The sequence below is a fragment of the Zingiber officinale genome, chromosome 6B (genome assembly GCF_018446385.1).
Source record: "Zingiber officinale cultivar Zhangliang chromosome 6B, Zo_v1.1, whole genome shotgun sequence".
NCBI classification, from domain to species: domain Eukaryota; kingdom Viridiplantae; phylum Streptophyta; class Magnoliopsida; order Zingiberales; family Zingiberaceae; genus Zingiber; species Zingiber officinale.
In genome coordinates this window covers 106,508,122-106,534,346 of record NC_055996.1, presented here as the reverse complement: position 1 = coordinate 106,534,346, position 26,225 = coordinate 106,508,122, and the positions used below count along the sequence as shown (strand labels likewise).

At 41.7% G+C, this 26,225-nt stretch overlaps 2 protein-coding genes across 2 annotated transcripts; one reads left to right on the top strand and one right to left on the bottom strand.

The window, feature by feature from the left end:
- The first annotated feature begins 3,729 nt into the window (after positions 1-3,729).
- LOC121988730 (30S ribosomal protein S1, chloroplastic-like) lies at positions 3,730-7,601 on the top strand. Its single transcript, XM_042542311.1, has 7 exons — positions 3,730-4,081; positions 4,834-5,109; positions 6,025-6,105; positions 6,466-6,747; positions 6,837-6,947; positions 7,030-7,116; positions 7,353-7,601. The coding sequence occupies exons 1-7, from the start codon at positions 3,788-3,790 to the stop codon at positions 7,452-7,454; spliced, it is 1,233 nt and encodes a 410-aa protein (XP_042398245.1). The 5' UTR covers positions 3,730-3,787; the 3' UTR covers positions 7,455-7,601.
- Positions 7,602-7,740: 139 nt separating this feature from the next.
- LOC121988731 (probable mitochondrial import inner membrane translocase subunit TIM21) lies at positions 7,741-25,500 on the bottom strand. The gene is made up of 7 exons (XM_042542312.1): positions 25,259-25,500; positions 12,162-12,180; positions 10,649-10,803; positions 10,050-10,228; positions 9,346-9,394; positions 9,103-9,222; positions 7,741-8,304 (listed from the first exon to the last, which is right to left on the bottom strand). The coding sequence occupies exons 1-7, from the start codon at positions 25,415-25,417 to the stop codon at positions 8,146-8,148; spliced, it is 840 nt and encodes a 279-aa protein (XP_042398246.1). The 5' UTR covers positions 25,418-25,500; the 3' UTR covers positions 7,741-8,145.
- Positions 25,501-26,225: the final 725 nt, after the last annotated feature.

The following is a 26,225-nucleotide window of genomic DNA, read 5'->3' as shown; positions in this document are numbered from 1 at the left end:
CTACCAAGTGTCCGGTCAATCCCTTTAACCCACTTAGACTTTTCTCTTCGTGCCAAGTATCCGGTCACTCCCTTGACCTACTTGACATTCACAACACCAGATGTCCGATCAGCCTTGATCCATCTAGATTTTTCCTTGCCCGGCTTCACTCACCAGGACTTCCCAACTGCCTGGCTTCACTCACCAGGACTTTCCCTTGCCTGGCTTCACTCACCAGGACTTTCACCAACTGCCTGGCTTCACTCACCAGGACTTTCACTTTCACCTAGCTTCACTCACTAGGGTTTTCACCTGGCTTCACTCACCAGGATTTCTAATCTGCTTGGCTTCACTCACTAGGACTTTTCCGTCTGCCTGGCTTCACTCACCAGGACTTTCCATCTGCCTGGCTTCACTCACCAGGACTTTCCATCTGCCTGGCTTCACTCACCAGGACTTTCACCTGGCTTCACTCACCAGGATTTTCACCTGGCTTCACTCACCATGATTTTCCATCTGCCTTCCTGATCTAGAGAACGAGCTACCGAGCCCTCTCTGACCTAGTCCGGAGAACGAGCTACCGAGCCCTCTCCGACTTCCACTTGCCAAGTTCCCATACTTGGACTTTTCCGTGCCAAGTCTCCATACTTGGACTTTCTCCCGTGCCAAACTCCCTGCTTGGACTTTTCCCGTGCCAAGCTCCCTCCTTGGACTTTTCCGTGCCAAGTCAACTCACCTCGGGTCAACCAGGTCAACCTTGACCAAGGGTTGCACCCACAACCTCCCAAGTTTCTGTTCTTGTCAAACATCAAGATACAACTTAAGTCAGGTCAACTCGAGTCAGGTCAACCAGGTCAACCTTGACCTAAGGTTGCACCAACAATCTCCCATCAAAATACAACTCTTCTGTTTTCGTCAAACATCAAAATACAACTCGAGTCAGGTCAACTCGAGTCGGGTCAACCAGGTCAACCTTGACCTAAGGTTGCACCAACAAGTATAGCAATCGATTGGTGGCGGAAACACGACCTGGGTGTTTTCTCTTGAGTTTTATATAATGGAGCTCAGGGCAGCTAGCTTAAGTGGCAAAAATAGACTTGGTTAAAAGCCTATTAGAGTCGCCAAAGTTCTCAGTGTGATCCTTGTGTGTGATCAAAAGATTGTGGCGAGATTTCTCTACTAAGAAAGAGGATTGAGCTAGTCGAAGTTCTGGGGACTAATCCACCAATGGATTGAGGGATTGTCCACCTCATGGACACGTTGTGGAATAGGAGCATCATCTTCAAACCACGTTAAATCAATGTGTTAGCGGTTTGATTATTTTCTTTCTTGTTTTTAGTATTAGCTTTTATATTCATATTAGTTCTATATTTCTGCTGTGCGCTAACAAATACTCAGGAAGCGAACCAGTGGGTGACCTTCTATTCACTCCCCCCCCCCCCCAGCCGGTGATCTAGGTCCCAACAAGTATTTCATCAGCTTAATCCGAACGGAGTGTGAAATATGACAATCCGGTCGAGAAATAGGGGGTCTTAAAATTACTAACGGTAAGTATAATATCCGTTCGAAGAAAATGAGTGCCCGATAAGAGAATAATAAGCACAAGCAACACTAGAGTCCAATCAATCGAACTTGCAGTCTCCTTCGACTAGATTTGAATGAGAGGCTTTTGACACGGTAGTTAAGGTGGACCCCCACCCCCAACACGAGTCAAAGTTCAAGAGGCTGACTGGGTGGCAGTCAAAGTCAAGACAAGAGGTGGTCAACATTCTGAGCTAAGGTGCATCCTCATTTAAACTGAGAGCCTACCCGATTGGACCCTCTGGTCGGTCGGCTCTCGAGCCCCAATCTCCTAAACATTGAGAAAGTGTGAAGCCAAGTATTAACGAGTTCGACCGAGTGCTCTAGCTGATCGGATATATTGGACACTTAATCCATCCGAGCGAAGGCTAACACCAATTGCATTCACCAAAGTCGACCAAGTGGTTCTTGCGAGTGATGGTCGGTGGGACTATATTAAAGACTCAGTCGGCTTGTCGGGCGAACCTATTATGGGACTCACGACTCAACAATATCATATTCCTTTTTGGCGTTTTGTGCCACAAATGATAGAGAATATTCTGTATGTAAGCTGCATATTCGAAGGTTCCATCTTGTCTATCGCAGAGATTGTGGATCCATTTTAGAAAAGGTGTTAAAATCTCTTTATGGTCTATCATTTTTTGAAAATACTTTGAGATTCGTACACAAACACAACATAATTAATACTATAAAAAGGGGTCTCCGGCTACAGACACAGATATGCGACGCTACATAATTTTACACACCTATTTCTATTGTTCTTTTATTGTTCATTCCCAAAAATCGATCAATGACTTGAATGTCAGAGAGCCAACGCCAGGACCCTTCCCTGACCCGGTTGCTAACATTCTTCTTGCACGCAGGAGCGTTTGGAAGTTACTTGGATACAGTGAAGAGTCTTCGTTTAGTCCATACTAGAGCCACGTGTCCATCATTTCATCTCCATCGATTTCAAACATGATCATGTGTGGATGTCGATGTTAGCGACACTAATACCAACGGAGATGCAGTGCATCTAGCATTTCATCTCCACCGATTTAAAACACGGAGATGCGGTGTATCTAGCATTTCATCTCCACCGATTTAAAACATGATCATGTGTTGATGTCGACTTTAGCGTCGGCGGCGAGATGTTGTGTCGCGTTTGAAGATGAGGGAATTGCCGGTGACGATGTCGTCGGACTTCTCGAGGTGGATGCCGCCGGCGTTGAGGGTAAGGGCAGGGGAGGCGATGCGGATGGAGTCGACGGTGACGTTCAGGCTGTCGTGGAAGAGGGGGATGGGTTTGAACTTCGAAGCCGTGGACGGTCAGATTGGAGTTCATGAAGAATCGCAAAGGCTGAAAAGATTAAATTAAATTACATTATATTATATATATATATATATATATATATATATATATATATTACATTTATTAGGTACATTAGCCGTTAAATCGAAGCAGGAGTTGCAGGAAGTCTCGTTGACTGAATCCTACGGTGGTGCTACGGTTACGTAGGGGTGTAATCGAGTCGAGCCGAACTCTTGAATGTTTGTGCTTGGCTCGTTTATAATTGAGCCGAGCTCGAGCTTTATTTAACGAATATATTCATGGCTCACGAGCTTATTCGAGCTTTTATCGAGCCTAAATGACCTTAATAAATTTAAATAATAAATTTAAATATTCATTAAAAATTAAATTATATATTTAGAAAAATTATAATAATATTATTAAAATTTATAATTTTATTTTAATAAATAAATTTAATATATTTGTCTATATTTTTCATAAGTACAATGTAAAATCTATAAATTCAATATCAAAATTATTATTATTTTTATTTAAAAGTTACTTAATGAGCTTAACGAACGTGTTCACGAGTTAACAAGCCGAATATTGCGAAGCTTGAGTTTAGTTTATTTATCTTAACGAACCTCATTAAACGAGTTCAAACGAGCTTTTATCGAATCGAGATTCGAATAGCACGCGAACGGCTTAGTTCATTTACACCCGCAAAACGGAGGGTGAACGAACGAACGAACGAACGAACGAGTTGAGAGAGGGAGAGACCGCACGATTCACTGAAAATGAAAATTTATTAATCTACATGGATTGAACCGAAAAATATTGTAACATTTTGGAGGGTCAAATTGAAAAGTTCCCGTGTTCAGGTACTCTCCACCGTTGAAATTGGATTAGAGCAGAAAAGAAGATAAAAGAGTGTCGAGGCCGGCGAGCGAGCCGAGAATGGCGAGCTTTGCCCCCCACCAGTTGGCGGGGATCCGATGCCCTCCGATTTCCTCCTCCCCTATCTTGAAGCCGTCCTCCACGCCGGCGAGGCCCTCTTTCTGCCCCGCGGCCGTCATCATGGGCACTTATGCCCTCACCCCGGATCAGAAGGAGCGGCAGCAGCTGAAGGAGATGTTCGAGGAGGCTCGCGAGCGTTGCCTCAACGCCCCCATGGAGGGCGTTTCCTTCACCGTCGAGGACTTCAATGAAGCCCTCGAAAAGTACGACTTCAACTCCGAAATCGGCTCCAAGGTCTCGTCTTTCTCCTGTCTTGGATTCTCTAGGTTTCTATTTAACTTTGGAACTAGCCTTTTCTGTGTCTGTTTTTGTTTTTACGATCATTTCATCTCGAGTTTGTTAAGCTCCAGAAGTTGGACACGGAATCGCTATGGATTCTTGGAAAGACGAATGGGAATACCTTTGTCATATCAGTTGGTAGCATTGATGTTCTAAATTCTTCCTCTCTTTTTTTCATGAAGACTTGGTCTACTATAAATCTTAGGAAAGGTTATTATTTTATCCTTGAAATCTCTTGTATTATTGAAATATTCATCGACTTCTAACTTCTAACACAAGAATATCTGGTCATGTTTGTTAAACTTTATTGCATGAATTTGCAATTATTTAGGTTAATCATTTGGTTGGCTTGGTTTGTATAGAAGAGAAACGAGAACAGGTTAGACATATGAAAGAAAGGAACTAGAAATGTCTTGTTTGGAACAAAAGAGGAGACACTGCTGTGTTTTATTCAAAAGTTACATTTCATCCTCAAACATGTCAAGTTGTCAAACTAGATGAGTTCTGGATATGCTGACTTCTGTCTGTTGCTTTTATTTTGTATGAGATTAGAGATTTGTTTTCCTTCATTTGAACATATGTGGATGTGTCTTGCAGTAATCTAACTGTTCAAATTTGATAGGGAAGTTATGTAGATTTCTGGTTTCAGTTTTTGTACTGTAGTTTCCTAGACTCATTATTCCTTTTGATTTCTTACCTGTCCCCAGGTTAAAGGGACAGTTTTCATGACAGATTTGAATGGTGCACTTGTGGACATAGCAGCCAAGTCATCAGCATACTTGCCTGTTCAAGAAGCATGTATCTACAAAATTAAGCATGTCTCTGAAGCAGGAATATATCCAGGATTGGTTGAAGAGTTTGTCATAATTGATGAGAATATGTCAGATGATAGTTTAATTTTAAGTCTACGGTCAATTCAGTATGACCTGGCATGGGAAAGGTGTAGGCAACTTCAGGCTGAAGATGTTATCGTCAAGGGCAAGGTGAGTATCACATATGCGATACTCCTTTATATGCTTGCAATTTTATTACTTTTGAACCAGTAAACTTCAACCATCTTTGGATGCTCATGGTTGCCTACTAGTTGAATAAAATCTTCTAGATAATGCATCTTGTTATTTTACATCGAGAATGTCAATGCCAATGTCGTAGCTACAATAGATGTTATTGCAAATAACCTAAAATATCTAGTACAAAAAATCAAGATCTATATGCATGGTAAATAAGTAATTCAAACAAAACCAGACTAGATGGATGTACCTTTTGTGCAAGTACTCATCAAACAGATACTTCTTTTTCTTGTCATAGCAAAATAAATTCATAACTGACGAAGTAGTAGCTACATCATATAATAATTTGACATCTCATTTCCTAAATCCAAAGATAGGATACTTTGCATGTGCTTTAAAGGACATGTATTCATTCTGGTTTTGGATAGCTATCCTTGTTGTGTTAACTTATCTCTGGCTAAGTGTTCAAATAATCATTAATCCTGTAGATTTTTTAACATTCTAATTGATGGGAATACAAGCAGCAGATGTGTGCCACATACAGAAGTATTCTCAGAATGATCGTAATGGATGATTTACTAATCCTCAATGCTTGGAACGTTATTGTTTTACACAATAATAGATTAAAATACCATTTGGTATTATGAAAAGTGCCATCGCAATATTTTTCTGAAACTAGTAGGCTCCTGATTTATTTAGATTATTTCAGTCCTGTTTTTAGCCTAGTTAATCGTTCATTTTGGTTCTTGAATGGATCAGACTTTTACCATTATTAAAGTTGCATCTTGGATATTAAAATTATCTCACCTGTCTTTTTTTATATTTTTAGACTTGTTTTCTAGACCTTGTTATGCTCTTTTGTTATTTGACAAGTCTATGTGTTAACAGGTTGTGGATGGAAATAAAGGCGGTGTGGTAGCAATCGTGGAGGGCCTCCGTGGTTTTGTTCCATTTTCACAGATATCATCTGTTTGTCCCTTGACTTTTAGCATTTTGCATCTTCCTCATTACTTCTGTGTCCATGCTTGATAGTTTTCATCCTGTTAATTGTGAAGTGAATGTTATTGACTGTTTTAAATCTTAATTATTTTCTCGTAGAGTATCTTTTTCTTCTTCTGATTCTCTTAGCATATACTTTCTTTCTTCCTTCTTATGTTTGGATACTGTTGAATTTTAATTGTTCATGACCAAGTTTTCTTTGTAATATCGATTATCTATTGAGTCAAAAATGCCCTTTTATCTGTTTCATTATTGTCATCTTTTATGTTTGATATCTGAACTTGAAAAAATCTTGCTTTTTGTTGAATGAAATCTACATCTCTGAGGCAGAAATCAGCAGCAGAAGAACTCATTGACAAGGAATTACCTCTTAAGTTTGTGGAGGTTGACGAGGAACAGTCTAGGCTTGTTCTCAGTAACCGCAAGGCCATGGCAGATAGTCAGGCTCAACTTGGTATTGGATCCGTGGTGGTAGGGACCGTCCAGAGTCTTAAACCATACGGTGCCTTCATCGACATTGGTGGCATCAATGGCCTTCTCCATGTTAGCCAGATCAGTCATGATCGTGTGTCGGACATCTCCACAGTGCTTCAACCCGGCGATAGCCTCAAGGTATTTGATCAATTGAGCTTATATTGTTATCCTCATCATCAGTAATCTGTCACTGATGCTCCTCACCATCATATGATTTCCGTTCATAGGTAATGATCCTAAGTCATGACCGCGAAAGAGGCCGCGTAAGTCTCTCGACTAAAAAGTTGGAACCCACTCCTGGCGACATGATTCGTAATCCGACGCTGGTATATGAAAAGGTAAATTTTATGCAAGAATTTGCTTGTATCTAAGGTTCAACGATTGGTAACTATAATCTTTGGTTTTGCTGGCTCAAATCAGGCGGATGAGATGGCACAAATCTTCAGACAAAGGATAGCCCAAGCTGAGGCAATGGCTCGTGCCGACATGCTAAGGTTCCAACCTGAGGTAATAGCACATCCTCTTGTATATATATCATAAATCAATACATTTAATTGTCAGAGCAGTAGACTTTCTAGTATTTTTCTTCACTCTCTTCATCGTGCTATTGGTTTTCAGTCAAATCCACAATCTTAAATGTTTTTGTTGCTTCTCTTTCTTTTCTCATTATCATGAGTGTTTAAATCTGGACACTGTGCCTAATGATCGATAACTTACTGATTGCAACCTGTTCATTCTCGCAGAGTGGTTTATCTCTTAGTTCAGAGGGAGTTTTAAGCCCCTTTGCGTCAGACTTGCCTGAAGAGGGCTTGGACTTGACTGACATTCCCCCAGCAGAAGATTAATTGTTTTTGTGAGAATCTGGTTGTAGGAGCCGCATTGTTGTTTATCCTGTTGTCCACCCTAAATAGTTGACTTAACTGGATTGATGACGATCAATGTTTCGATATTTTTGAAGCACATGTGCAAATGAAACTTTTATTTGTTAGCAATTGTCCTGCTTCATGATGCTGATTCTATGCTCACATCAATGGCTTTCATATCTTAATTCCATTTCATTACCAACAATTCAATCTATTTGATCGATTCAATCAAACAACAATTACAAAACAAAGTACACAATAGATGAGTTCTGTCATTTGTGACCCAAATATTGATTCTACGATAAGAACAATGCCATCGACAAGCCTTGTTTATTCCAATTGACAAAATCATATTTTAGTAGCTAAGGCAGATGCAAAATTATCCACCAGTAGTTAAAGGAATCAAATTCAAAGAATAAGGCTCGTGTTATTGAAGGTGAAAAAAATCAAAACATCGGTATCAGCCAAAATCTCTGGCTCGATCAGTGCTTGCTTCACCATCCACATTGATACAAGGAGTAACATGATCATGAATTGATCATCCATTGTGCAGTCAGCCCTGTTGAGAGTTGGAACATAAGCATGAGCAGAATCCTGGCTCTGGAGCCAGGTATCAGACAGTTAAAACCTGGAGATATCGAGAAACATCCTTGGTGTAACACTCTTGCATACATTATGCAGGCACATAAGACTCTAGCATTAACTGGGCAGGAGATGGAGACTTAATCTCGACAATCAAGTATGTGAAAGTCCACTTCTTATCAGCTTGGTTTTTGAACATTTCCGCATACGCCTGCCCAAATCCATGAGGCCCGCGAATATGGAAACTTACCTGCATATTTGAGACCAAATCAATTTTTCCATTCCTAAACCAAAAAAGAATGCATTTAGCCTCTTCAGAAAACATGGCCCATGCTATCACAAAGACAAGTTGATAAACAAGCAAGTAAAGCTAGATTTCAAAGGAGAAAGGTTCGTGTGTGTTAACACTTCCAGTATGGAGCTAATCTGCTCTGCCCAACAAATTCAGATTCTTTTCCAAGAAAAATAAGTGCGCCAAATCTGGATCAAACTATACTGTTAAATTGTTTGCATATGAATATTTGGTGTCTTTTCTTTCTATTGTCAGTTTCGAAGTTAATAGCATATAAGCAGCTCGCAACTGAGATATCAACCAAATATGTTGTGATTAAACAGTTAAGCAACTCATTGAGCAATATTCAATTTCTTTCCAAGGCAAGTAGTAGATCAAATCTGGAAAAACGAATATTTTGTTTTGACTATGCTAGAACCAAAGTTACTGAGTGCATGGACTATCAACCAAAAAGTGTATGGATAAACATTGATGTTTAGACTTATATTATGGTGTTTAAATAGGTGGATGATTGATGGATTTGAAAGTTTGAACTAATGACCTCATTTTGATGCAGTTGGATTGTTTTGTGTTATTGATATTAATTCTTGAAAATTTACAGAGTCGACAAGTTACACTGCACATGTACACTAAATAAAATATAGACAATGCAAGCTTCCATTCCAGATACTCAAATCAAGCACCTAATTAATGCAAGCACCTCGACGTGCTGAAATTCGAAACGAAATAGTTTTGCTAAGATTGGGAGATAATAACCTCAACGTGCTCAACACCATCTTCATCAGTCCAAACTCTATTAGGGATTCGTTGACGAGCAGCGCGGTTTCTGCTTTCTTGACCGTATCCAGTAACAGGGTGACCAATTCTAACAGTCACCTGGTAAATATTGTAAGGTAGCGCGAGCAATGATATGGAACAACTTCTAAATGAGTGATTAGGGCACTAATTTGGTGATTTAAAAAAAAACAGAAATGAACTCAATAGGCCACTCAAACATACCCGGCTATCATTTTGTACCCTTTCAAGTGCCTTCCCAAAAATCTTATACCTACATAGAAGATAAATGCATGAGAAATGCTTTTATCTATATAATGATACAATCAAACAATTACATAAAGAAAAACACTCAAAATAGAATATTGCACTAAGATCATTTGACAGAAAAAATTGGACTGATTTAGCTTTCCATTTTCAATCTTAACAAAGACCTAAATCTCAGTCCCATTCCAATACCAATCCATGCTCAGATCTGTTAGTGGAATGTAGTGTATACTTTATCACATTGGCACACAGTATGGATCAACAAGAAACAGCCAGACCAATCAAGTGCTGTGTCACCTGACTTGCATGCTTAAGTTCAGAAATGTGTTGGCTTGAGACAATATGAATAAACTAAGATATGTTGGCTCCAGACAAATTGGAAACACAATGCACATCCAATAGCATGTATTGAACAGGTGAGTGCCAAGTTTAGAATTCCAACACAATTTGTTAGCAGCTGCAAAAGCCCAATCAATTGCAATTAGGAAAAGAACCACGATGGAATGGTTGCATGACTAACAGCAAATATTACTAGTTTATTCATCACACAACGAGGCAAAGCTGTAAATGATTTTTTATATCATTCTTCGTGCAGGATTAGTTGAGTCAAACATATAATAGAGCTGACGATATCAAAGTACCAGAAATTATGTAAATCTTACTCTTTTGGCTCAAAAATTAACTCCTTAAAAACAGCATAAGCAGCCACGCCTGCAACACCCAATCCTGCAAGTATTACAAGACTGTATGAGGCACCCTCCGTAAATGTCACTGGCTTTTCTGGAATGTTGTATGTAGGTGCATCAAAGGGATCTTCAATTGTTGATATATCTTTTCTGTTCTGTTGAGGTAGGTGTATGAATATCAGTTTGATAGACTACAATTAACATATAGTTCTGATACAGCATTAAAATCAATTTTGGGTAAATAAAGCAGGAATGAACAGAAATGGAATGGAAAGTGGATTAAAAATAAATCACCAATTCAGTTTATTGGGTTATCTGAATTATCTTTTATGCATTCTCAGAAATAATATTTCTTTCTTTATAAAACACAACACAATAATTTTCTATTGTTATCATAATTTTTTCCAAGCCAATATAAATCATATGCAAATCCTTCTTTTCTCCATCAAATCAATGATTCCAATATCAACTCAGAACTGAAGCTAGAAAAGATTAAGAAAACATGAAAATCAAAACATGGCAGTAAAGATGAAAAATGACAAATCGATATTGTGATTTTTTACTTCAATTCAAACCTCATTTCTCCTTTGTTCTGATGCTTGTGTGGAATAATTTGATGCAAATGTTCTTACTAAATGTGGAAAGATGCCAGGCTTTCTTTCATAAATATTAAGTTGACCTGCAGAGTTTGTGTTGATCAATTGCCATCTGGAGAATTTGGCAGATTTTTCTGAAAGTCAAGTCAGAAACCTATGTTAACTCACAATTTACTGTTGAAGCATTTGATTACAAATATAGAAGTTAAATATAAAAAAAAAAAAAAAAAAAAAAAGAAGGAAAGGAGACGAAGGCATATAAAAGCACTTTTCTGTACAAGGAAACTTTCTTTGCAAGTCAAGGCAACTGGAAAGTAGCCAAGTTGAAAATATAGGTTCGTCAAGTAAATAAGCTCCTGCAAACCACTCATTCTGGCATCGGTGGTAGGATTTTCAACATAAGTCAAAATAAATGCAGCTACAATGGTCAGTGCTAGTTTTAGAAATGAAAAATTGTATTTCATTGATAAAGCTAGATGGAAAGAACTTGATATAATAAAGCTAATGATTGGCACAGACATGGGTGGTACCTAAGCATGATGTATTTTTTTGCTCTCGCAACTTTCCTCATAACTTGTTCTTTCATATTTAAATACAGGGTTCTTGAGTACACCCAAAATTTTCTTTAATTAAATCCCGAAACAGCAGAAAAGACTTTAAAATAACAAAGTCAAGATTTCAAGTGCAAGGATCTGTTGAATATTGGTCAGCGATTTGGACTAATGCTATACAGGTCAGAGAGGGATGGCACAGGAAGCACTTAGATAGGAAATAAAGAGGTGAAAGAAGGGAACTGGAAAGGAGGGAGGAGAGAAGAGCAGGATTTCTGTCAATTAGCAGATTATTTATTGACTAAGCAGAATTAACTGGAAGAATAAAAAAGGGGATATGATGTAACTCCAGGTTTATATGCCAAAATGCAATAAAATTATATTACACATCCACCGACACACTATGTTTATTGCAACTTATAAAGGAATATAAACTAATACAAAGATATAAGGAGTAGTCTCCAGTGGGCATGGCAAAAACTAAGATTTTGTATTTCTTACAACCAGAATAAACAGCTCCAAAAAAAAGTTGCATATGCGTTGTTTCACTCTACATTATAGACTCTTTACTAATCTGTCATACCCATAGCAAACACCCAATACTCAGGCACTCCAAATCAGACATCAAAAACCCATTGACCAATGTCTATTTTTTTTTTCAGAAAATGAGGGGTCAGATACCTTGTTCCATACCTATAACAAATACTCATGCTCAAATGGTATTAACATAATTTGCACTCCTTTTATATATTATAAATTACAAAAAATTGAATTAAAAACACAACAATGATCATAGAAGGATGGCTATATCCATACATGCATCTAATTGATAGAAAAGGAAAGATGAAAGGTATGGGAAAAAACAAGCTGACAACTTTTCATTACTTGAGGGCAAGATTTATGATTGACAATGGAACATAAAGGCTTCAAAATTAGCTAACCTTCAGCATTTGGTATATCCTGCAAAAGGAGGGAGAAGAAAACTATAAAATTAATGTAGGGCCTTGATCTAATATTTCAGTGTGACTTTCATAGTTTAATACATTGCACTGGGAGTAGAAAATGCATGGCAGTTATAATGAAAATACTTTCTGTATCAGCTATCAAGCAAAAATTAGATAGGGAGAAAGCCTGTTGACGTAGCCTCAGAATTGAGGAATATCAATGTCAAGTTACTACAAAGAGAAACTAAGCTACCATAACTTTTTGAAATTAAATCTACTGGCACATGTAGGTAAATTTACAAATGGCTCATTTGCAGTGATGATCAGTATTGAGAAAATTGGATGGGCTGTGTAATCTTTATTTCAGTCACAAATATGTTGATCCAAATTAACTAGTTTATTGACAATGAAGACTAATTCCTTAGTCCCAAATTTCAGAGAAGATCTTTCAAGACTTATCCAAAGGATTACTCAACAAAAAAGAAGTTTTGGCTTTCCCTCACCGAGTTAGGGGCTGAAAAAGAAGGATTCTCGTCAATAAGTACCTCCAACAAACCTGAACTCATTAATCTTACATGAATACATGCAATTAGCTAGCGTATTTAGCTTCTGTGACGCCAAATTCATTATGTGATTCAATTCTATAATAAGCGTAAAGCCAGATTTTTTTTTAAATTTCATAAGAAAGATGATCATGCGTCGTCAAAAATACAAGTTCTCAGTGATATTTCACATAGTCTAATCCTATCCGAAAGCGAAGAAGATGGTAGGCTGAGAACGTGGCTCTGCAGTTGACCTAGTGAAGACTCCTCGCTATCCTACAAAACCAGGAGCGTTAGTGCTGGGCCGAGAAGGGGTTTCCGGCGTTAGCCCTCCGACGCTCAAGTCAGTCTTTGATCTAGTGGAGAAAACTGTAGCTAGAACGTGCAGAATAACAAGATATCTCATACCTCTGCTTGTAGATAGCATCTGTGCACGCATCTCAAAGCGTATGCACATTTTCCAAAGCGTCCTAGGGAAAGATAAATAAAAAAGTGTCCTAACACCTTTCCTTAAGCGAGGACACAAATCTTTGATGTGACAGGCTGGAAACTTCTAAAGTATGATTTGTCTACTGGACATGCTCTGTTGTCAATAGCACAAACTGCCAAAAGAGTATGAGGAGATATGTCTATGGGTCCCCCTTAGGCCGATCGGAAGCCGCTCGGCAGGGACAGAGGCCACTCAGTGGGGACGTCCCAGTTCAGTTACATCGAACAGAGTTGTTTTCCTTCACGCGGCTTTCTTGTTGTCGGAGGGCTACCTTTCATCCGACTGGCCATGACGTCTGATCGGTCGGGACGGTAGTCCGGGGGATTCATTGTTTGTCTCTTAACCCTCGCCGCAAGTCTTCTGCGAACAGCCGTCTGGCCATCCGAACGACCACATCCGTCCGATATTGGGGCCCGTTCGGCCAGCTACGCCCAATCAGTGAACCTGAGCTTCTAGCTGTCTTAACTTTGATCTCCACATCAACCGTTCTTCGCTGCTTTGACCCATCTTTGGTGGACCCCTCTTCATCACCGTATCACAAGCCTTCCCTCAAGTCTAGTCGAAAGAGGTCATAAGTCAAACTGACTGGACAATTAGTATGTTCTGCAACTTTTCTTCCCGACCGGATATTCTAGGGTTTAGAGCCGTCACTCGGCTATGGCATTTCGAGGTTGATGTCGCTCGGAGCCATCATTGATGACACTTACCTAATTTTTTAACTTCTTTCTGATCATTCTCCCGATCGGCTACTCAAACTCTGAGGTTAATGTCGGTCAGATCTAACACGAACAGCACTTGGTCGTTTTGTAACTTCTTTTTGATCTCTTCTCCAAGCGACCACCTTCACTTAGTGTCTTTTAATTGTCGCTGACATCACCATAATTTCTTAAAAACCGTTTAAATCCTATACCATAAAGCACGCAGACCACGCCATTAAATCATGCACTCCCATTCCTCATTAATGCCACCTATAATCGAATGCCAAATGTCGCTTTTTCCTACCGATGCATGTGTGATGTGGCAGGCGAGTGTTTGGATCGGATGCGACACTGCCTTTTCGAATTCAACGACCAAGATTAAACCTTGTTTTCCTAAACCCTTGATCGAACGGCTCCCCAGGGTTTTTAAACCCTTCGTTTCTTCCTTCAACTCTTATTGTTTCCTTTATTCTCGTCGACGTCTTCCTTGCTCCTTGCTCTCTGCTTCTCACCAACGATCTTCTCCTAGTAAGCTCCTTCTCCTTTCTCCCTTTCGATCTTCGATTTCTATCATTTGTTCATGGCGTGTTCTCCTTCTCCACCCCTGGCTGTGGTATCCTCCACCGAGCCCGATTTCAACGGTGACGAGGTCGATCAAATGAAAATGACCTACCACATTCCTAACGATTACAAAATCACAATCCCTTCTGCCTATGCTCACCACCATATGCCTCCAGATGACTTCCTCTCTTTCTTCAAAGACCAATTCTATACCAACTCGCGATATCCTATTCACCCTTTTTTCTCTGAAGTTTGTAGATATTTTCACATTCCTTTGCAATAGTACCCAACTCCTTTAGGTTACTGTGCGGGGTGGTTATCCTATTCCGATTGAATGAAATTCCTCTTTTACCCCGCATTTTTCACTATTTTATTATTCGAAATTATCCGAGTCAGGCACCTTTCTCTTCTAGGTCCAAGTGGGCGTTGTATATTTTGAAAAGATGTCCACCTCTAATAAAGGCTGGAAGGATCATTACTTATTCGTCCGTCTTCCGGTCTGCTTTCCCGATCGATTGGCAAATGGAGCTGCCAAAATCTCCCGCGCACTGGGGAAATATCGTTGGGAGTCGTCCTACCTACAAGCAGCCGCGCACCTGGATGGTCAGAAATATCATATCCATAAATTATTGCTGGAGGACGTTCTATATATGTTTTGGATGAGCCCCATCTGAGCCCGACTGCCCGACTCCTTAGGTAAGCCATTTCTCTATCCATCACTTTTGAATCTAACTGATTTCTTTTTCTTTCTTGCAACTCAAGTCATGTTTAAGTCGTTGATGAGCAACAAGGGTAAGCTAATTGATGTCGAGATCAATGCAAAGGGGGCGACTGAGCTAGAAAGTCAAGGGTGTCTGCCGATCAGCACATCAGAGCAGACCGGAGAAGCAAGCCGAGCGGTAGGAAGCGACGTCGCGGCTACCACAAGTGAGCTTCCACCCGCCAGCCCTCCATAGTCCCAGTGACAGTTCCTTTCGAGTCGACCACCTCCGGCGAGCCCTTGATCCAGTGCCAACGCCGGAAGAGGCTCCGATCGAAGGCTTCCTCCCGCTCAGAGACCTCTAATCCCCAGCCCTCTGTAGCCACGTCGGCTCCTCGGCCCCTATCCGAGCGGGGCGAGAGCTCTTCATCCACCGTCCGTGAGTGAACAGCGGCCTACCGACACCGCCATCGTCTAATCGAACCCCTTCCTTGGCCGAGCTACCAGCTGGGACGACAATAGCACAACTAATTTCCTACCTATTGTCGTCACCGGCCGACCCAGCGACCCCTACATCAATTATCCGTTCCTCCCCAATGTCCAAGTCCAAGAACAAGGCTACTTTAGAGCCTTCAGATCCGAGCGACCATAGGCACATTACAGCTATTATCAGATTACCAACTGATCACTGGTGCCATCTAGACGACGCCAAGTCGTGCTCCCCCGAACACTAGATCAGGATACAAGGTCCCCTAGCCCAGACCTAGGCAGATGTTAGGGCTAGGGCGGCAACAATTCTGCTCGAAGAGCTCGTTGCCAGCTTTAGTCAAAAATCTACTTGGGGTAAGCTTATCTGGAATTTCTTATTCATTTTTTCCGGTCGGTCGTAACAAATTTCCTTTACTTGCAGTTCTAGGTGGAAAGCTTGACTATGTGACAAAGACTAACCTTCCTTGAACATGAAAACAGGCAGCTGCAACTCAGTAGCTTTTGTAAAAATTTCCTAAGTCTAATTCGATATGCATTCATTCGGCATTTTAGAGGTTCTCGTTCCCGTTACGTTCCGTCCTCAAGAGTCAAGACTTACTTAACGTAAGCGCAATGCAGAGCACGAGAGCTAGGCCCACCCGGAACTTGGCTGAACGGCTCAAGAGCATAGAGGCGTGAGAGCTTAGCTCACCTATAACTCGCCCGAACGGCGCGAAAGTCTTTGACAATTAGAGCAAGGGCTTTGCTCGCTTATAACTTGGCCGAACGGCTCAAAAGTCTGGAGGCGTGAGAGCTTAGCTCACTTATAACTCGCCTGAAAGGCTCAAGAGTCTTTGACACTTAGTGCGAGGACTTTGCTCACTTATATCTTGGCTGAACGGCTCAAGAGTCTAGAGGCATGAGAGCTTAGCTTACTTATAACTCGCCCAAATGGCGCGAGAGTCTTTGACACTTAACGTGAGGACTTTGCTCGCTTATAACTTGGCCAAACGACTCAAGGGTCTGAAGGCGTGAGAGCTTAGCTCACTTATAACTCGCCCGAACGGTGCGAGAGTCTTTGACACTTAGCGTGAGTGCTTTGCTCGCTTATAACTTGACCGAACGGCTCAATAGTCCGGAGGCGTGAGAGCTTAGCTCACTTATAACTCGCCCGATCGGCGCAAGAGTCTTTGACACTTAGTACGAGGGCTTTGCTTACTTATAACTTGGTTGAATGGCTCAAGAGTGTAAAGGCGTGAGAGCTTAGCTCACTTATAACTCACTCGAACAGCACGAGAGTTTTTGACACTTAGGACTAGGACTTTGCTCGCTTATAACTTGGTCGAACGACTCATGAGTCTGGAGGCATGAGAGTTTGGCTCACTTATAACTCGCCCGAACGACGTGAGAGTCTTTGACACTTAGCGCGAGGGCTTTACTCGCTTATAACTTGGACGAATGACTCAAGAGTCGGGAGGCGTGAGAGTTTAACTCATTTATAAATCGCCCGAACGGTGCGAGAGTCTTTGACACTTACCGCGAGAGCTTTGCTCACTTATAACTTGGCTGAACGACTCAAGAATCGGGAGGCGTGAGAGCTTAGCTCACTTATAAGTCGCTTGAAGAGTCTTTGACACTTAGCGCGGGGGCTTTGCTCGCTTATAACTTGGCCAAAAGGCTCAAGAGTCTGGAGACGTGTGAGCTTAGCTCACTTATAACTCGCCCAAACGGCGCAAGAGTCTTTAACACTTAATAATTTTTCATTCAAATCTACCTGCATTCATAAAACAAATATTTTTACAATTTATATGAATTGAATCACAAACTTAGGGAGTGTTTGGTTGGAGGTAATGGAAGTGAGGAATGGGAATGAGATTGAAAGATAGTGTTTGGTTTGGGGTATTGATGGTGGGTCCCACGGATTCAAACCCCCACATATGGGATTGAACCATTACCGAATAAAATGGGGGGGATGGGAATGGTGGGTCCCACGGATTCAAAACTCCCCATTCCCATTCTTTACTTCAATGAATCTCATTCCCTTCCATAAACCAAGCGCCCCCTTACTACCCGACCCGATAGAGCTGTAGATGGTTTGCGCTCCAAGGTCGATCCAGATTCCTCCCGTTCTTATCTTGTAAAAAATAAGATCCCGAGTTGAGCTTCTGAATTACTTTATACATTCCACCCCATGGGATGTCTAACTTACTAACGTTGCCGACCGGTTTGATTCTTTTCCGGACTAAGTCGTCGACCTGGAATGATCTAGGAATCACCCTTCGGTTGTAATTATGTTTCATCCTTTGCCGGTACGCCATTAGCTAAACGGTTGCTTTATCTCTGATTTCATCTACCAAGTCTAATTCCATGAGACACCGTTCAAGATTATCTTCATCGTATAGTTGTCCCCGATCGAACTCTACGCCTATCTCGACCGGCACTACTGCATCTTCTCCATATGCCAAGTGAAATGGGGTTATACCAATGTCTTCTCGAGGAGTGGTGCGGTACGCCCACAGTATGCTAGGAAGTTCATCGATCCAGCTTCCTCCTAGGTGGTCGAGCCGAGTCCTGAGTCTTCTAAGGATATCTCTATTGGTGACTTCCGCTTGGCCGTTGCTCTGGGGATAGGCTACTAAAGTGAAGGGATGTAGAATACCATAGCCGACACACCACTCCCCAAGCCTTTGTCCTTGAAATTGTCTTCCATTATTAAAGACAAGCTTGTGAGGAATGTCGAACTCGCACGCAATATTTTGCCATAAGAATTTAATAACCATTTGTTCGGTAATCTTGGGGAGTGGTTCGGCCTCCACCCATTTAGAGTAGGGATGACAATTTCACCCGAATCCGATGGATAATCCGACATCTGACCCGAATAGAGGAGGATATGAAGGGAATTTTTATACTCGATTATAGTAAATAGGTATTCGGGTATGGGTATTTCGGGATGGGTATGGAGGCAGATGTGGTAAAATCCTACTCATACCCACCCGATACGCAATATATATATATATAAGCCACATTTTTATTGGGAAAAAAAACTTTAGCTCGTTTTCCGTTTAAAAAAAAAACTTAGTTTGTCTTTTTATCCGATCATCAACACGTATTTCATGTTCTTTTTCACGGCAAATGTTCACCCGATTGAAGGAGCGCGAAACAAGGAAAAGCTGACAAGTACATTGAAATAATTTTTTAAAAAAAAAACAAGAATGGTAGGGAGTAATAGAATGATGGGTAGGATATGTATATTCAAAACTCCGACGAGTATGGGGATGGGTATAAAAGTTAAATACCCGATGGGTATGGGTATAGATATAATAAATGGGGATAGGTACGGAGGATATGAAATCCTACCCAAATCCTACTCGTTGTCATCCCTAATTTAGAGAAATAGTCCACAGCTACGAGCAGAAATTTTCTCTGACCAATCGCCATGGGGAAAGGTCCGATGATATCCATGCCCCACTTGTCGAAAGAATAAGAGGAAATGGATGCTTTCAGTTCTTCGGTAGGTCAGTTGCCATTGTTCGGGCGGCATCTGCTTGCAAGTTAGGCCAAAAATATCTAGCCAGTATTTTTGAGCTAAAGAGCGGCTGCTCGGATGACTACCACAAGAGTCTTAATGTACGTCTTGCAGGATGTATTAATGTCTTATGATCCGATGCACTTGAGCAATGACCTCGAGAAAGCTCTTTTGTATAGGTGGTCTCCAATTAATATGAACCACCCGTCTCTCTTTTTTATTAACCGAGCTTGCTCCCGATCGGTCGGCACACCGCCCGATCAGAAGAACTCAATAAAAGGTGTCCTCCAATAACTTGAGACTCTCATTTCAACTGTTCTCTCGATATGAGCTACCAACATCACCTGCTCGATCAGTTATCCAATACTACAGGGCTTAAGGAACTTGTTAACTTGGTCAGCTCGTCCGCATATTGGTTGTCCGCCCGGGGGATCTTTTGCATGATCACCTTTTGGAATCCCGCCTTTAACTTCTCGAAAGCCTTAGCATATAATTTTAACCTAGCGTTATTAATTTTGAAAGTACCTAAGAGTTGTTAGGCTGTCAGTTGGGAATCCGAGTGAATAAGGACCCGTGTAACTTCCACATGTCTGGCTGCTTGCAAATCAACGATCAGTGCTTCGTATTCTGCCTCATTATTTGTAGCTCGGTAATCCAGCTGAACGGACAGCTGTATTCTGTCTTCCCATGGTGATATTAAGAGTATTCCTACTCTGCTTCCTTGTCGGGTGGACCACCCATCTACATATATTCTCTAAGTTGCTTTTAGCTCGGCGTTCTATACTTCAGTTACAAAATCCGCTAAGGCTTGCGCCTTGATCGCCGATATGTGCTAGTACTGTATATCAAACTAGCTCAACTCCGTAGTCCACTTGATTAGCTACCCGAACGCCTCTGGGTTGAGGAGGATTCTCCCTAGCGTGCTGTTAGTTAACACAATTATGGGATGTGAGAGAAAATAAAGGTGTAACTTCCGAGTGGAGCGGACTAACCCGTACACCAACTTCTCAAGACAGGTGCAGCAACATTTGGTATCTTTCAATAAGTGACTCAGTGCTGTCTGTCGCACCAACGCCGATCCAACCACCCGCTCTGTAGATGACAGGTACATCTAGAACAACTCGCTGACGATGGACTTTGCTAGTGCAGGTAAAGAAGTTAAATAATTCTTGAGTTCCTCTTACAGATAAAGAAGTTAAATAATTCTTGAATTCCTCCTACAGATAAAGAAGTTAAATAATTCTTGAGTTCCTTCGGCGCTTTATCACATGTCGCGTCCCATTGAAACTTCGTAACTCGACGTAGAATTTTGAAGAATGAACGGCTTCAATCAAACGACTTAGAGATGAATCTTGACAAGATTATAATTCGTCCGGTCAGCCGTTAAGCTTCCTTCAAATTGTGCGAAGGGGGCATGGCATGTCTTAGTGCTACTACCTTCACTTTGCTCGGATTCGCTTCGACTCCCACTCGATTACGATATAACCGAGGAATCATTCTCTCTTTGCTCCAAACAAGCATTTGCTAGGATTCAGCTTGACTCCGTACTTCCTCAAGGTCTAGCATGTCTCCTTTATATTTGCACAAAGGTCAGCAGATCGAAAGGATTTTATCAATATGTCATAGACATATACCTTCATATTTCTGCCAATCTACCTCCAAAACACCTTGTTCATCAATCTTTGGTAGGTGGCCCCGGCGTTCTTTAGCCCAAACGACATGACGTTGTAGCAGAAGGTCCCGTCTGTCGTGATAAAGATGACCTTTTCTTGATCTTCTTTGGCGAGCGGAACGTGATGGTAACCCTGATAAGCATCCACCATGCAAATCAGCTCGCAACCAGCTGTGGAGTCCACCATTTGATCAATGTGCAGTAAGTAGTCCTTCGGGGAGGCTTTGTTCAGATCTCGAAAGTCAATATAGACCCGCAATTTGTTGCCCGCCTTGGAGACCAATGCCACATTGGCGAGCCAACTAGAGAACTATACTTCGCGGATGTGTCCGGCCTCCAATAGCTTCTCTACCTCTGCTCAGATAATCTGGTTCTATTTCAAGCTGAAATCCCTCTTTTTCTATTTCACTGGCCTAACGTTTGGTCGAACGTGTAGCTCGTGTTGCGTTATTATTAGCAAGATACCCAGGAGCTCATGAATTGCCCACACGAACACATCATGGTTCTACCTTAGATAGACAACCAGTTCAGCCTTCTTTTCCGTGCTTAGATAGGCCACGCGAAAGGTAGTGGCACCCGGTCGGCTGGGATGCACTTATACTTCTTTATCCTCATAGACCAGCGTGGGAAGCTTCTCCAGAATTGCATTTACCTCCAGTTGTTGAGCCTTCCAAGCCGCTCGCAATTCAGTCTTCACCATTTCCACGTAGCAACGACAAGCTACTAGCCGGTCGCCCTTAACTTCGCTGACCAAGTTATCCATAAGAAACTTGATCTTTTAGCAAAATGTGAAGACAACCGTTCGGAATTCGTTCAGCACCAGTTGGCCCAATATGACATTATAAGCGAACGGAGAGTCCATTACAATGAAATTAGTCGTCCTCGTCCTCTTGAGCAACTCTTCCCCAAGTGATATGGCCAGCCGAGCCTGGCCATACGACAACACTTCATTACCCATGAAGTTGTATAAGGGAGTCGTCATGGACGGGAGCTCGCTCCAATCAATCTGAAGTTGATCAAACGCCTTCTTGAATATAATGTTCATCGAGCTGCTTGTTTCTACAAAAGTTCGGTGAATGTTATAGTTAGCAATTACCGCCTTGATGATCAATGCGTCATCATGAGGGACTTCTACTCCCTCTAAATCCTAAGGACCAAAATTGATCTCTGGCCCTCTGCTCTTTTTTTGTTGCACCCGACAGCATAGATTTTCAATCACCGAGCATATGACTTCCGAGCCCGGTAAGAATCACCGTCGGTCGGGCCTCCTGCAATCATGCCAATGTCGCCCCAGGGAAACATTGCTACGGTTCTCTTCTTCCCGGGCAGACAGGTGTGACCGCTCAGATGACGCCTGGGTAAGCCTTTGATAATCTCTTCGTTGGGGTTGTGGTTGGTGTTGTTCAATCAGCGGCCTGCCTTTCTCATGTTGTCCTCTCAATCGACGGTATGGCGACGATCAGGAGACGGGGATCGGCTGCGGAATCTTGGAGGAGTCAGTCGATGTGGCTTTAGTTTGAGATGATAGCAATCTCTGGTGTTATGAGTTGTCGAGCGGTGATAACTGCAGAAGAGTGGTGTCCACGATCGGGACTCGGTGAACTTCACCTGCTCGGCCTCCATATGCTGGACTATATGAGTTTGGGGCTCTTGGTGTTGCTGCGCTAATCCCGCTCAGGGCCCTTTTAGCGTATGATGGGCATGGACCGCTCGGCGCTCCCGGACAATTGTCGGCTCAGAAATTACTTCCTTCTTCAGAGCTGACTAGGCCTCCTCGACGTTGATGTATTTAGTAGCCCGCCAGAGCAAACAGTCAAAGTCCCTGGGGGCTTCCGAATGAGTGAGCAAAAAAAGTCGTCATCTATAAATCCTTGAGAAAAGGATCTTACCAAGATTTCAAGGGTGGCCGATGGGACATTCATAGCCACTTAGTTGAATCTCTTAATGTAAGCCTAAAGCCCGCAATGCTTCATTGGGCCCTTGCTTAACTGCAAACAGGTTCACGTTCGTCTTCTGGTAAAGGCGGCTGCTAGCAAAATATTGTAAGAAAGTCGTTTGGAAGTCTTTGAAGCTGTAGATGGATCCGATCGGCAAATGTTTGAACCACCTCTGCGACAATCCAGAGAGCATGGTGAGGAATACTCGGCACTTAACTCCATCAGTGTACTAGTGGAGCGTGGTCATGTTGTCGAACTTGATTAGATGGTCTTCGAGGTCCGTTGTCCTCGTGTACTCTCCAATCGTCAGAAGCCTATAGTGAGGTGGCAACTGATTGTCGAGAATTTCTTGGGAGAACTGCCTATTGATCCACACAGGAGTCGTCGAGTCAGGTGCTTTGCCTTTCCGCCCATCCCGGACGGGCATGTTCTCTGAAACGGATCCTTGCGTCCTATCCGCACGGCCCTACTCTTTCGAGGGCAGAATAACACTCGATGATACGGAATTGGCGCGTTTGGTGGTTCCTGTAAGGTGCCAGTTAGCCTGTTGTTCGGCTTGCGGCCGGCGTGGTCTTCCGCTCGAGCTCTTGGGTCGGCTCGTTGACCTGTCGCCGACGTGGCAGGGTCGTTCGACACTCGACAATCGACTGTTGTTTCTTATTGTTGTTGCACCATCTTTGCAGCTCGAGCACTTATCAGTATCTCCAAATCTTCCTGGGTTAGTGTCACTGTGGTGAGTCGTTCAGCGTTTTCCATCTTCACGTTTCGACTACAGGTATTGTTCCCGCAAACGGTACCAAATATGATTCTGTCTGAAAACGAAGAAGATGGTAGACTGGGAACGTGGCTCTGCAGTTAACCTGGTGAAGACTCCTCACTATCATGCAAAACTAGGAGCGTTAGTGCCGAGTCGGGAAGGGGTTACTAGCATTGACCCTACGACGCTCAAGTCAGTCTTCGATCTAGTGGAGAATAGTAAAGACAACTATAGCTAGAACATGTAGAATAACAAGATATCACATACCTCCGTTTATGGATGGGAACCCTCTTTTATAGTATCATTGTAGCGTCTATGCACGTATCTCAAAGCATATGCACGTTTTCCAAAGCATCATAGGAAAAGACAAATCAAAAAGTGTCTCTGACACCTTTCCTTAAATGAGCACACAAATCTCTGATATGACAGGCTGAAAGCTTCTAAAGTATGATTTGCTTGCTAGACATGCTTTATTGTCAGTGACACAAACTCCAAAAGAGTACGACAAGATATGTAAGTGGGTCTCCCTATAGGCCGATCGGAAGCCGCTCAACGAGGATAAAGGCCGCTTGGCAGGGACGTCCCAGCTCAGTCGCATCGAACAGAGTTGTTTTCCTTCACTCGACTTTCATATTATCGGAGAGCTGTCTTTCATCCGACCGGCCATGACGTTCGGTCGTCCGGACGGTGGTCCGAGGGATTCATTGTTTGTCTCTTAACCCCAACGCAGGTCTTCCACAGACGATCGTCCGGACTAGGGCTGCAAACGAATCGAGCCGGCTTGCGAGCTTTTCGAGCTAGCTTGAAAAATATTGGATTCGTATTCGAATTTATCAAATTCAAGCTAAACTCGAACATGTTCGAACTTTTTTTCGAGCCGAACTCGAGTTCAAATTATATTGTTCAAGCCGCTCGCGAGCTGCTCGCAAGCCTTAATATTTATTAATATAAGTTAAATATATATTAAATAAATAAATTTCGAGCCTTTCGAACCTATTTTCGAGCAATAATTCGAATAGTTCGTGAACATGTTCGAATATGTTGAGCCGAATTCGAACCCGAGCCCTAATCCGAACCGAGCTCGAACCAAACATTTTTTTATTTTTCGAGCTTCGAATCAAGCTCGAACTCGAATATACCTATTTCGAGCTGAATTTGAGCCTTAAATTTTTCTGCATATTCGGCTCGATTCGATTCGTTTACACTCCTAGTCCGGACGACCACGTCCGTCCGATATTGGGGCCCATTCAGCCAGTTATGTCTGATTGGTGAACTTGGGCTTCTGACTGTCTTGACTTTGACCTTCACGTCAACTACTCTTCCTTGCTTTGACCCATCTTTGGTGGGCCCTCTTCACCAACGTATCATAGTCAAAGAAAAAAATGACAACAGGAAAGTCATAACACCCTCAAAGTGAGATGGTTATATGATAAAAATAGGCCCAAAGTTCTGGAAAAGGATGATTTCTAATCCAAATTATCATTCTGACAAACGGCCCAAAGAACTGAGTTGGTTTAACAGATAGGAGGAGTGCATACCAAAGGGCAAGGCATATACAGAACTAAAAAAAAAACGATCTCAGTAAAGAGTCGCCACTGAACAAGAAAAAGAGCTTTTTCAAGTTGAACTCGTCAATAGAATATCCATTTTCTTTTTGTAAAAATCAAACACAAAGACACAGCAAAAATAGGCAGGATCAACTATAATAAATAAGGTCCCAGAATAAAAGAAACAAAAACTTACCTTGATCGATGAATTCGCCGAGGAGGTCAAAGCCGATTCCTTTACAGAAGGGAAGCCGCCGGTGGCGCTCTCCAACGCCCCCTGCCGAGAGAAGGGCGACATTAGGCGGCGCGAGGCGGCGCGTCTAGCAATCCCTGACAGAACCCTAGACGCCATCATCAACCAGAAAAAAACTGGACGAGACCAGAGTTCGCCGTCAGACGGACGCAGAGTCGCGGTTGAGAAATTTGATGCGGCGAGGGAAATGCTAGAATTTATCGGCCGAAAGCCGGCCCGAACCAAATACTGAACCGGCACAGGACCGTTCTCAATAAATCTAAATTTGTCATATAATTTTCAAAATAATTAATTTATAATTCACTATTTAAAAATAATAAATTAATAACATAAATAAAATCGGTTAAAAACATATTTTCGTTCTTGTGTTCATCTTTTACCATATCGTATTAAATAAAAAATTCTTTAAAAAAGTTTTTTTAAACAAATATTAAAATAATATTTTAGTATATCTCTTATTTTAAAACAAATTATTATTCCCATATTAACCTGTCGACCACGGAGAAACTGTTGCAACTCGTTAAAATAAAACAATTCAATTTGATTAAAAAAATTAGTGAAAAATCAAAAGCTACTCCAAATTAGAAACAGCCAGATGTCACTTTTTCAAAAAAAAAAAAAAATTAATAAGCGCCATGATTTTATTTTAAAAATATTTTTTAAATTTTGGGTAGATAATTGCTATATCTATAAGGTATATTTTTTTAAAAAAATATTTTAGAAGGGTGCTAAAAAAAGACATCTTCTATGAGAATTTTTAAAGAGATAATATCAAAAATAAAAAACTGCATCTTTTGATATACTGTACTATAATCATGAATTTTTTTTTAATCAAGCAACTTGGAAACTTCTATGCTCTTTACTAAATTATCTTGGGATAACTATGACCAAATGGTTGACAAGGTCCTCT